Here is a 13,540-nt window from a genome sequence, read left to right on the forward strand (position 1 = left end):
GTAACAATTAATTCTCTACTCACTAAAGGAGATAGTTATATTTTATTCTGTTGTTGGTGCTGTTCTTACTCTTAACCAAGCATGTTCTACATTTGCAGCTCAACTCAGTCTAGTTTGGTGCTGCTCTGCCAGTTTGCAAAGTCAAGGAAGATCAAATAAAGACAAGTGACAAGACCAATAAACTGAATAACAATGCTACAAAATTAATCTGGATATCGGCGCAGATAAAAACACCAGTAGAACACAAGTGAAGGCTCACTTTCAGTAGTGGCTGATCATTCAAAATCAGAGTTAAAAGCCACCATAAATGTATCAGTCACTTCCATTTCTCCTAATTGAAGAGGTACACGTATAAAGAGATTTCTATTTTTAAAATAACCAGTCACAGCCAAAAACTTTAAAAAGAATTTTGTGCCTTTATTGGAATGGTGCAAGGCATTAAATACACCACTTTGATCATTAGATTATTTGGTTTAAATCAAAATGAGGCTCTAGAACTACAATACTGGTCCAACAGTCTTTTTTTGCAGAAAGAAACAGAAGAAATGCATTCAGTATTCAGAAAGCACTAGCAGGCATCTGTTAGTTTGAATAAGAAATAGTTCCTTAGTTCCCAAAGCACTTGCGGAGTTAGCCATATTTGATATTAGGAAATACAGTTTGTTATTTTTTTGGGAACAGACCGGAGTCACAAATAAGCAAAGTCATACGACTTGTGCAAACTGTTTGCAGCCTATTAGATGCTGATACAATTTTTTTTAGGCTTTTCTGAGAAGATATTTCTAGAAGAGCATTGATACACCCGTCAGTGCTGTACACAAAATAAAATCCAAATTTAAAGAAAAATGAAAATTCACAATTTATCCCTTCCAACAGTTACTGCTGGAATGCCTCTTCCTTTGCTAGGAAAGTTTCAATCTGTAGAAGCAGAGCTTGATGAAATGTTTGCACTTTAATTATACTTTCTCAGGCACAGACATATCAGCAAGCCATGCTAACAGTAAAATGATTCCATCTCAAGGCAAAAGAAACCTCCAACATTAAAGGATAACTATGTCTCTGGTTCAATTCTCAGAAATCCACTTCTCATTGCATTTTGTGTTAGATTTTTTTTTAAACTGTGTACAACTCCTATTGACCAGTACATCCACACACTTTCACTAAGTATTAGTTTTCTTACCATTTATTATTTTACTTGATACTTGATAACCTAATTCTCTCACTTTCCCCACCTGATGTATAAAAAAAATCAGTATGAAATATAAACAAGCTCTTGCATTGTACGCATTTGTGAGTACAATTCAAGCACGGCGGAGCTGACGTTCTAATCTCAAATTGCTTCAGTCTTGGATTTCCCATCAACAAATTATCTTAGGGCATAACCTGATCTAAAACCATCATAGAATTTTCTTACAAACTGATCCAAAATGTTTAAAAGGGGAAAAAAAAAATTTTGGCTTCTTTCAATTTAGCCCATTTTAAGACACTCAATTGTTAAATTTACCAGGCGCATACTGTTTGGTCATCTGTTTTAAAAGTCAAGCCATTTTTAATAACGCAACACCAGTCATTCAGACACAACAGGCCCCCAAAAGCAAGGCTCCCTTCAGCCCTTACAATATTGAGATCAGCCTTAAGACATGACTCCAAAGACAGGGTTGTGGCGACAAATGCTGGGGCCAATCTCCTCATAATCTTTTTTGGTGTGGCATACCTGGTAGAACTCCGGCTATAAGAGACAAAAGTATCTCAGGTTAAAGCTTCACAAGAAAAATAGTTGAAATGCTGTAGAATAAAAAGTCTTGCACCTGAAAATATATTTGTTCCATGAAATTATGTTTTAAGGTGGTATCACTAACAACAAAGGTTCTTCCAACACCACTCCAGATGCTATATACCTTCTAATGCAAATTTGTGTTTTACTGTATGCCTGATCGACTTCCCCACCAAAACAGGGGTGGGATGTGCAGCCTTAAGTGGGCGTTCATTTTAAACAATTTCATTCTGTCACCTTAAAAAGTAAGTAACTTTGCAACCTTACTTATAACTGAACAGCAGATTGATAAACAGACGCTTAGTAGTACAAAACTTGAAAATTGCTGAAGATAGACATGTTGCTAAAGCTTTTCGTCTTGCAATCAGGACAAGCGCCAGAATACCAAATTTCAGAAGATAACAATTTATACTACAGGAGAAAATGGTGCCGATTGGTTAGAAAGTCAACTGTTTGGCCAAGGCGTTGCTGTGGAGAAAGCAACGGGGAACTATAGATTCCCCAAGCTCCTGGGTAATAAACAAAAACGCAAAGCCTTTTGTTGGAAAGAAAAGGTTCCTGCGTGTGTATGTCACTTTTAGCAAGTGTAAATGAACCACGTTATGAGCTCAACTGATTATTTTAAATTCACTGCTAGTGTAGACATTAGCACACTCAAGATTATTTAGCAAGTGCTGCCCAATTTCAGAATCACAGTGGATGTTTTGTGTTGGGTTTCTAAGTGCTGACTGAATATGGATTATACTCTGCCTAGTACGAACAACTGAAGGAACATGTTATTCGATTCGATCAGCCCTCAATCATCGGGATGTACGACCCACATACCTGGGATCACAGTGGCACTGAAATTCATGCATGACATTGCTCAATTTGTGTGTGGTAGGCAGATCATCTTTTTGGACCGATGGCAGCATCCTGATAGTGGAAAATACCATTCAGATAGCTACTGCATAGTGGCAGAGTCAAACGGCTTGCTTAACCTGTTGTTCAAATTTTTGAGATACTTTGTCTTTCCAGGTAATTTGAGGTAGACAGGGCAGTTTTCAGGTCTGAAGCGAGCAGCCTTTGGCCCATTTGCAAATGTGCATGATACAGAGCAAACAATGATCTGATTGGGACAGCCATTGTTCTGCATTTCAGCTTTGATGCGTTCTATTTTTGCATCGAGCAAATGGTTAGTGCCCTATTCACAAGATTGCTGTTAAGAATATGATAAGCGTAAACTTGTAAACGCATCAAAGGCATCAATCACTTTTGGACCCGAAAAGAGCCAGTCTACCTAAAATTACCCAGGCAAAGTACCTCAAAAATTCAAACATGTTAAGTCAATCTAAAAAGGCATTCTGCCTACCACACAATTGAGCAATGTTGTATGCGAAATAAAGTGGTGGTTGCAAGGTACATAGGCCTTATGTCTCAAAGAAAAAGGGTGGTACTGCCCAATCTAGAACACCCTGGTTATCTGGAAGCACAGAAGGTAAGAAAGCAAGCTTTTTCCAGTCACAAAAAGTTTAATACTGTAGAAAGCCTAGAGTATAGAAAGTACAAGGGTGAAGTGAAAAAGGTAATTAGGAAAACAAAGAATATGAAAAACACATTGGCAGGTAAAATCAAAGAAAACCCAAAATGTTTTGCCAATACATTAAGAGAATAACTAGGGAAAGGGTAGGGCCCAGAGATGTACATGGTAATTTCTGTGCTGATGCTGATGATGTGGGCAGGGTTCTCAATGAGTACCCTGTGTCTGTCTTCACTGAGAGGGGTGATGCGGATATTCTAGTTAAAGAGGTGTGTGAACCATTAGATACAATAAGCATAGAGAAAGGGGAAGTGCTGGAGGGACTGACATCCTTGAAGGTAGATAAATCACTAGGGCCAGATGGATTGTATCCCAGGCTGTTAAAGGAAGCCAAGGAGGAAATGGTGGATTCTCTGAGGATAATTTTCCAATCCTCACTAGATATAGGGGAGGTAGTAGAGGATTGGAGGTCTGCGAACGTTATACCGTTACTTAAAAAGGGTGCGAGATATAAACCAAATAATTATAGGCTGGTAAGTCTGACTTCAGTGGTGGGAAAATGATTAGAATCAATACTGAGAGAAAGCATATAGAATGCTTTCCTTTATTGGATGAGGTATCGGATACAAAAGCAAGAATGTAATGATGGAATTGTATAAAACACTTGTTAGGCCATAACTGGAATTGTGTACACACTTTTGGTTACCACATTACAGGAAGGACATCATTGCTCTGGAGAGGCTGCAGAGGAGGTTTACAAGAATGTTGCCAGGGTTCGAAAATTGCAGCTATGAGGAAAGATTGGATAGGCTGGGGTTGTTTTCCTTGCAACTGAGGGGGCTGAGTGGTGACCTGATAGATGTGTACAAGATGATGAGTGTCCTAGACAGAGTAGACAGGGATGTCCAGTCTCCCGTAACAGAGAGGTCAATTACCGGGGGTACAGTTTTAAGGTGAGAAGCATTAGAGGGGACATGAAAAACTTCTTCGCCCAGAGGGTGATGGGTGTTTGGAATTCAGTGCCTAGTTGTGGTGGAGGCAGAAACCCTCAACTCATTTAAAAGGTACTGGATCTGCACCTAAAGTGCTGTAACCTGCAAGGCTGCAGTCCGGGTGTTGGAAGGTGGGATTAGAATGGGCAGCTAGTTTTTATTTTTTGACTGGCACAGGCACGATGGGCTGAATGGCCTCTTTTTGTGCCGTAACTTTCCTATGGCTCTATGGTCTCAACAATTGGCTGATTGAATCAAACTGCACGTTCCTTAATAAGCAGAGTACAAACCATACACAGCCATTCCGCACTTCAACTCAAAACATCTGTCAGGTGTGATTCTGCAATTGGGCAGCACTTGCTGAATAATCCTGAGTGCACAAATATATACTAACAAGATAATCAGTCAAGTTCATAATGTAGCTCATTTACACTTGCTAGAAGTGACATACATTCATACCCTGGGATCCGTTCTTTGCAAACAAAAGGAATATGTTCAAGCCTTGTGCCATTTTTGAATTACCCAGGAGTTTGGGGAACCTATAGTTCCCCATTGCTTTCTCCATGCCAACAAAGCAGCCAGAGTTGACCTGCCAACCAATCGGCACCCTTTTCTCCTATAGTATAAACTCTTGTGATTGTTTGAAACTTGGCATTCTTGCATTTGTCCTGAGCGCAAGATGAAAAGCTTTAGCAATACATATCTCTTTTCAGCAGATTAATAGTTATGTTTACATTGCATAATATTCTTGCACCACAACACAGCACATCATGCAACTCATTGTAAATCTTTTCCGTATATAAACGTGTATCATATATTGTAAACATACACCAAGTGATCTTATTAAAAAGCTTACTGGCTTCTGCAAAGGAAGAAAATATTGCCTTGTACTATTTCTCTATATGATTGAAATACTGTAACAAAGTATAGCATTGTTTCATTTTTAAAACTTTTTTCATTGGATATGAACACCGCTGGCAAGGCCAGTTTTTATTGCTCATACCTAATTATCCTCGAGAAGGTGGATGTGAGCTACCTTCTTGAAATGAAATTCATCTTATGTAGGAACACCCACAGTGCTGTTAGGAGGGGACTTCCAGGGTTTTGACCCAATGACAGTAAAGGAACAGCGATACAGTTCCAAAATCAGGATGGTGGGGCTTGGAGGGGAACTTGCAGGTGGTGTTGTTCCCATGCATTTGCTGCCCTTGCTCTTCTAAATGGTAGAAGTTACGAGTTTGGAAGGTGCCATTGAAGAATGGTGAGTTGCTGCAGTGAATCTTGAAAATGGTACACACTGCTGCCGCTGCATTGTGGGTGGAGGGAGTGAATGTTTAAAGTGGTGGATGGGGTGCCAACAAAGTGGCTGCTTTATCCTGGATTGTGCCAAGCTGGAATGCTGTTGCAGCTGCACTCATCCAGACAAGTGGAGAATATTCCATCACACTCCTGACTTGTGCTTTGTAGATGGCGGCAGGCTTTGGGAGTCAGGTGGTGAGTTACTCGCCACAGAATTCCCAGCCTCTGATCTGCTCTTACAACCATGGAAGCTGTGGCTAGTTCAGTTAAGTTTCAGGTAAATGGTAACGCTCCAGGATGTTGAAGGTGGGGGATTCAGTGATGGTAATTTCACTGGAGGTGAAGGGAGATAGTCAGAATCTCACTTGTTGAAGATGGTCACTTTCTGGCATGTGTATGGCTTGGGTATTACTTGCCACTTATCAGCCCAAGCCTGAATGTTGTCCTGGGCTTGCTGCATATGGACATGGGCTGCTTCAGTATTTGAGGAGCCATGGAGTTAAGAATGGTACTGAGTTTATTTAAAAACAAATGGTCTACAATAGTAGCTTTGGATGGTGAAAGCTTCGACTGAAAAACAAAATAAACCTACAGTGCATATGCTCACACAAAATTTAATGTAATCTGTTCACGCTCTTTTGGCCATTCTGGAAAGGCAGGAGGATGTTAATGCTTATCATTGCCAATTTCATGTATTTTAAGTGTGACAAAATGTAAAGTACATGCACACATACATTTCATAAATATACATAGAAACTGAAATTTAAAAAAGGTTTACTCACAGTGGATGCTAGCATAGACCCTCCAAACCAAACGGCATATCTCTGCATGTGGTGGGTGATCACTTGAACATCAATTGGTTTAGGCTACAAAAAAGGAATGCAACTATATTGAATTCCTGTAAATTATACTTCAAAGTGCACAATTCTCAAACAGTTAAACAGATTTCTAATTTTATTGGAAGCAATCACTGAAAACTTATTAATCTAGAAAGATCTTAAGAAAACATCAACTTTAAAATCAGCTGTCCAAGAAATTGCAGGACCGTTTCATTTTCAAAACTTAAAAACCCAGTTTCTTCACCATTCAAAATATCTGACCCTTATTTGTCAGAGTTTGGACACCTATGGCATGGATAGCATTCAGTTCTAGTAGTCTGGATGCTGATTTTTCCCTCAGCCGATAAAGTTCTACCAGGATTATTGATTCCCTCTGATTGGAAGTTATGAACAATCTTTGGTCTGAGAGGAAACTGATGCACAAGAATCCTATGAATGGTTAGTCAAAGGCACTCATTTGATTTGCCTCCTACAGCAAACAGTTGTGTAGTCCAGAAGGCTATTATGCCAGTTAAACACAATCACCAAAGATTAGGAGAACTCCCTTGAGGTGGTTTTGTGCCTACTGTAAGATTCTGCATATTTGAAAAGTGTAATGCACAAAGGTTTGGAATTTGACAGCTTTAATGCCAAATCTACATTTTTGCAAATCTAAGGAATCAAGAGTTTCTTCTCATCTACAAGCTCCGCCATCACGGAGCTGTCAATCAGTTTCACTTTCTATATATCCTACTTAGCCGATAGAAACATTTATCACTAAGGTAGGAACTGCTACAGTTTCCAAGAGCAATTTATTTAAAACTTATGTCCCAAGAACATTAGAAAGTATTTTCAGGGATCAGTGTGCAAGGTAGTTTAATTGTACTGGTATCGTGAAAAATTTTGGAGCAACACCACAAAAATAGCTACCATAATCCCTGCACTAAAACAAACAGGTACAATTGACAAGAAAATGTCAGCTGGAGATGCCTGAAGATAAACACTTGAGTATTTCTGATACTGGAAGTTGGTTGCTAAACTAATCACAATTGGACAAAGCTCATTAAGAATTCTAGTGACAACAGTCTTTGAATAATTTTTGACTTGATTCTGCAAAGAGAAATCATGAAGTTACTGCATTTGAAGCACATATGCCACCATAGGCAAACCCATATCAGATTGCTAAATTCTAGTTGAACGGGAGTATTTTGGATTGGTAGTTTGCTTCCCTACAGCATTAGGTACTCAGTCAGGAATAAAACAGATTTTGAAATCTACGGTTGTCTTGGAAACATCATTTATTTGAGTGATGAACAGGAAGGTTTTTTTGAATTTCTCCATGTAGATTAAATTGTTCAATACTGTAGGTCTAGTACTGCATTAAATATTCCATCTTCTTATTAAAGTAAAGCAACGGTCATTTTCTTCTTGCCTTGAGAACATTTTTTGGGTTGTCAAGTACATGTAAATTCTGGCTCTAAAGGAAAAATCTGATAGGTTCACTTTGCTTAGTATGAGGTAAGGGTCTGAGTAGGATTTAGAAATGAGGATACTGACTAAGATTTAGAACAACCCAATTCCTCTCTTCTAATTTCAAATCAAAGAAATCTGATTCAACGATCTTGACAGGGCTTAAGCTTAAAGCGTATGACTTCATAAACACGATCCCATCTCACCTGCCTTTTTAAAAAATTCTCTCATGGGATGTAGCCTGGGAAGGCCAGCATTTGCCATCCATCTCTAACTGTCCTTGAGAAGGTATCAGTGAGATTATGGCACCCTAGGTGGTCACAAACATGTCCACCCATAAGGCTGGTCCTACATCAGATTCCCTGGAAGATTTCTGCACCTAGTTTGTGCACTTAAATTTGAAATAGCTTGAGCCCAAAACTGCTGACTCAGTAGACTGCATCACCAACTGGAGCAATATTTGCAGTTTCAGTTTTTTAAATACTCAAACAAAAGCTCTGGTACCCAGTGCAGCTGCTAATCAGAATGCCAATGGGGAGCATGAAGAGCAGACACGTTTTGGAGAACAATTTTTCAATGAAAGAATTCACGATTTGTGACAAAACTTGGCAAGCTGCAGAGCAAATACATTTATCTTTGGACTGTATTTTAGATCTCTATTTTGGTTTAATTTATTAAAAAGTACAGCAAACCTTTAGTTTTCCACCACTCAATTCTTCACTGAGTTTAAGCCTGGCATCTACTGTCCTCTTTAAGTCTCTCTGTAACCGGCGTCCAAAATCTCTAAACATGGTTGACCCACCAGACAGGACAACGTTCTGAAAGACAAAACATTTCTTCAGCCTTAAACTGTTCAAAGCTTTGTATGATTTTCATCTTTATCCAGACAATACACAATTCATAGCAAGACGTTAAAGGAGAATTCCAAGTTGCTACCTTTAATACTAAATTTTGCACTACCAACTAATGGCGATTTTATTTGGTCACATTGAAGAAAATTGGAGAACTCAAAAAAAAATTAGACTAGAATTTTCAAGCAGCTTCTACAAAATAATGAGAGCAGATGGAAAATTCAGAGAACACAGAAATGGGAAGGACTGTGAATATTGTTATTTAAATTTTGAAAAATCTTTGGAGCATTTACGTGTATAAAGACTGTTATTCCTTTAAAATATTGTGGTCTGAAACAAAAAAATTATATTTCAGTCACAAACAAAACAGTAATACCAGTATGTGACACATGAGGGTAAAAGAGCAAAACTATTTGTGTAGAAGAAAATATGCAACTTTCAAATTTTCCCATTGGTCAGTCTCCTTTTTTAGGCAAGAATCTCAAATTTTCATACTGGGAGCCTCACTTGCCCATACCACAATTTTTCTATACAATATTTGTTCTAATCAGTTTTTTTGTTGCCATATTCAACTATTTTTTTATTGCTATGCATTCTCTGTAAAGGTAAGTTATAGAAGCACATTATAGGAATAATGCCTATTGTACAGTTCTGAGTGCCACATTATAGGAAGAATGTGAACGCATTGGAGAGGGTGAAGAAGAGGTTTACAAGAATGGCTTCAGGGATGAGAAACTTCAGCTATGAGGATAGATTGGAGAGGTTGGGACAGTTCTCCTTTGAAAGAAGGCAGCTAAGAGGAGATTTGATAGAGATGTTCAAAATCATGAGGGGCCTGGACAGAGCAGACAGGGAGAAGCTGTTCCCACTCAAAAGAATCAAGAGGGCAAAGATTTAAAGTGATTTGTAAAAGAAGCAAATGTGATGTGAGAAAAAACTGTCACACAACGAGTAGTTCAGGTCTGGAATGCACTGCCTGGAAATGTGGAAGAGGCAGGTACAATCGAGGCCTTCAAGAGGCCATTAGATGATTATCTGAATAGAAAGAATGTGCATGGGTACGGGGAAAAGACGGAAATGGCACTAGGTCATAATGCTCATTTGGAGAGCCAGTGCAGACATGATGGGCCGAATGGCCTCCTCCTGTGTTGTTAAAATGTTGAGATTCTGTGACTTACCAGTGAGTATGTCAAAGGTTTAACCAAATCTGGAGAACTGGAACACGGGAATTAAGAAAGGGCAGAAAAGGAGCTGATGTGACCATAAATATCAAACACCATATCAGATTGATGAATATCAAATATCAGGGAGGCAAAAGATGTTTGGTTCAGTGGAGTTTAATACAGCATAAATTATAACAGGTCAATATCTAACATTCCTTCAACAATTCTACGACCAGGGAGAATTAATGACTTAGAAAATTAATGCGGCTCAAAGGGTTCACAAACAATAAAGCTCTAGGGATATATGGTATTCAACTCTCTAAAGGAAACTTTTTTCCCTCAATTCTTTCATGGGATGTGGGCATTGCTGGCTGTCCCTAATTCCCCTTGAACTGAGCAGCTTACTAGGCCATTTCAGAGGGCAGTTAAGAGTCAACCACATTGCTATGGATCTGGAGTCACAAGTTGGCTAGGCAAGGATGGCAGGTTTCCTTCCCTGAAAGACATTAGGGAACTAAATGCATTTTTACTACAATCAATAATAGTTTCACGGTCACCATCACATACTATCTTTTGATTAAATTCCACTAGCTGCTATGGTGGGATTTGAATGCATTTCCCCAGAACATTAGCCTGGACCTCTGGATTACTAGTCTAATGACACTATCAGTACGCCTCCCCCAAACCAGGGAATTTGGATGTGTGTAACAAATTGGTTGAAGAATAAAAAACATCAGGTAATTTTTTAGTCAGGATGAAGGCAAGAATTGAGTTAGGTGCCACAGTATTGGAATCACTGCCGTTTCTAATTTACATTCATGACAGACTTGGAAACTCAATTCAAATTGGTCAAGATTGCAAGAAAAGTAGAAAAGGAAAATCTGGATTTAAAGGTTAAAATACCTGCCCAAGTACTTTTAAAATTAATTGTTGTGCAAATGTACAAAGCAATAATGCCACATATTTGGAACACTAACCTTATAAAGTGGACGTCTAACATCAATGGGGCAGTTCTGAATGACTTCATCTACTACTTCTGAGATGGGCTGTGTGAAATCGGGATTTGCAAACTAGATGAAGAAAAGCACCATGTTAGTGACCAGTGATCAATCTAGATAATATAATTCATATTGTGATTGAAGTATTTTGATGAAAACGCTAAGTACAACAAATAAAAGTTACCTCTGGGTGAAAGAAAATTTCAGGACCCAAAAATCGCTCATAGCCTACATCAATGGTGAATTCTTTCTTGGAGATGGCATTGACTCCAGTGTATTGCTTGATCCATTTAGTACCATCTGTATCATATTTGTTGAATTCTTTTACCAAGTCTGGGCAGACATAACTAAAGCGTTCCTTTAATTCAGTAAAACAGTAGGCAGAAGTAAAACAAAAGTAAGCAAAAATAGGTTCACACAAAACTAGTCATAGTTAGTCCTTACAAAAGCTAACAACTGTTTGTCAATTATCTCCAAAGTCTACATGTAAACATTGTTTTGACCATAAGAAATTGCCAAACATACTAGTGGTTAAAATGCAAATCCTTACCATAAATATTCAACATACATTTAAATGAATCAATATTCATAAATGGCATGAAGGAACTTGTCAGCCAGATCAGCTGCTGTGGTTTGGATTTATAGTTACAAAAAGAGGATGGAAAATGTAACATTAATGTTTTAGGATTAGACTAGCCCAGCTATGCCTTAGATTGGGGTAAAATTGGACGCTTAGTCCTCCAGCAACAACTAGTGCAGAAGCTGATCCTTAATAGGAAGAAACAGCTTTAAAATGTTGATGGGGTGGGCAAGAATGAGGAGGAAGGTAAGAATATATTTTATTGCAATTTGAACAGTAAAAATATGGCCTTCAAGACTTAAGATTAAAAAATCCACTAAGTATTTGCAATTTTTATGGATGTAACAAAGAATTTTAGTTGCTGCAAAGCAGAAATTACTGTATAACTTTGGAGTTCGGCCTTGACCTGGCTCGAACGGAGTAACAAGAGGCTCATTGGAAGAGGCAGTTTGTATTGGTTGGGTTTGGCACCGCATGACATTTAACAGCGGTATAGTTAAAACAGGTATGCAAAGTGCTGAGGAATCACATTAAATTCCATCAATGCATTAGAAATTTAGCCAGCGTCTCTTTAAATCTTGAGTGTGTTAACTCTCAGCTAAGCTCCGAAATCATTTCAAATTTAATGTCCAGGAGCAAAGCCCTTCTGAATTGATATCTGAACTGCATTTAGTTAGTACAAACAAGGCAATGACAACTGCTTAATATTTACTGGGCTACTGATCTAACATCAGTAGCCATGGTATTACTGCATTTTAATAGACTTGTTAGCTTAGTGCAGTTCCAACTATACTCTACTTCAGCAAATGAAATGTATTGGTACCCTGAATTTGGTAGGAAAACCATCACTGGTTTGTCAAGGGCAAGTCACACCTGACGAACCACAATGAACTTTTGAAGAGGTGACTAAAGATGGACAAGGGAATGTCTGTGGATATTTATTTATATAGACTTTCTGAAGTCCCTCATAAGAGTCTGTTAGCCAGAGCTGGAGCCCATGGAATTGAAGGCAAACTATTGACCTGGTTAGGAAATTGGCACGAGACAGAAAATAATGATGATGAGCAGGGGCTACATTTGGTAGGAAGTGGCTAGTGATGTCCTGCAAGATTCTGAGTTTGGGGTCTCAAGTGTTCACCATATTTATTAATGACTTAGGTAGGATAGAAGGCCACATGCTAGTTTGCCGATAACACAATGATAAGCGCCATTATAAGCAGTGTAGATGGACGAAAAAAAATTACACAGATAGATAGATTATATGAATTGGCAATACTGTGGCAAACAGATTAACAATGTAGGCAAATGTGAAGTCATTCACCTTGGACCCAAAAAGAATAAGAGTATATTCCAAATGGGGAAAAGTTGGAAAGAGTAGACGTCCAAAGGGACAAGGGGGTCCAAGTACATAGATTATTATAATAGCATGAACAACGTGCAGAGAATAATCAAAAAGACCACTGGGAAGCTGGCCTTCATACCTAAAGGGCTGTCAGGGATAGAAGTCATGCTATAGCATTGCAAAGTCCTGTTTAGACATACTTGGGAGTACTGTTGAGTAGCTCTGTGCTCACTTTAGTAAAGATATATTGGCCTTAGAAAGAGTGCAGTGAAGGTTTACCAGAATGATACATGACCTCCAGAGTTAAACTGCAAAGGGATGTGTTGCTAGATTTTAGAAGGTTAATGGGCGATTTGATCAAAGTTTTCAAGATATCAAGGGGTAGGTAGAAACTATTTCCAATGGTGGTAGAAGTTTGGAACTCTCACGCAATTGGCAACTAATGCTAGAACAAAGGAAAATTTTAAACCTGAGATTGAGAGGTTTTTGTCAAAGGGATATAGGACAAAGGTGCAAACATGGTGTTAAGCCACAAATCAACTGTGATCCCAATGAATGATGGAATAAGCTTGAGGGGTTAAATATCATTTCAATTCCTTTAAGTGGAACCGTTAATGTATATTTAATTCTGGCACAATTAGTTCTAATTCAAAGTATTATTTTAAAAGACCAATAGTCATTTTTATTCAGATATATTAACTACCAACTCCAAAGGAAGCAATGCTCTATGTTCT

General features: G+C 38.5%; 1 protein-coding gene across 1 annotated transcript in view; it reads right to left on the minus strand.

Annotated features, from left to right (window-relative positions):
• Positions 1-396: 396 nt before the first annotated feature.
• actr3 (actin related protein 3) overlaps positions 397-13,540 on the minus strand; it is a 61,332-nt gene continuing 48,188 nt past the window's right edge. The window contains exons 8-12 of the mRNA XM_078552406.1: positions 11,069-11,242; positions 10,864-10,956; positions 8,565-8,690; positions 6,367-6,450; positions 397-1,729 (exon numbers count right to left, since the gene is read on the minus strand). Of these exons, the coding sequence (XP_078408532.1) occupies positions 1,634-1,729; positions 6,367-6,450; positions 8,565-8,690; positions 10,864-10,956; positions 11,069-11,242 (573 nt within the window). The 3' untranslated portion in view covers positions 397-1,633. The remainder of the gene's footprint in view (positions 1,730-6,366; positions 6,451-8,564; positions 8,691-10,863; positions 10,957-11,068; positions 11,243-13,540) is intronic.

The sequence above is a fragment of the Cetorhinus maximus genome, chromosome 11 (assembly GCF_964194155.1).
Source record: "Cetorhinus maximus chromosome 11, sCetMax3.hap1.1, whole genome shotgun sequence".
Taxonomy (NCBI): Eukaryota; Metazoa; Chordata; class Chondrichthyes; order Lamniformes; family Cetorhinidae; genus Cetorhinus; species Cetorhinus maximus.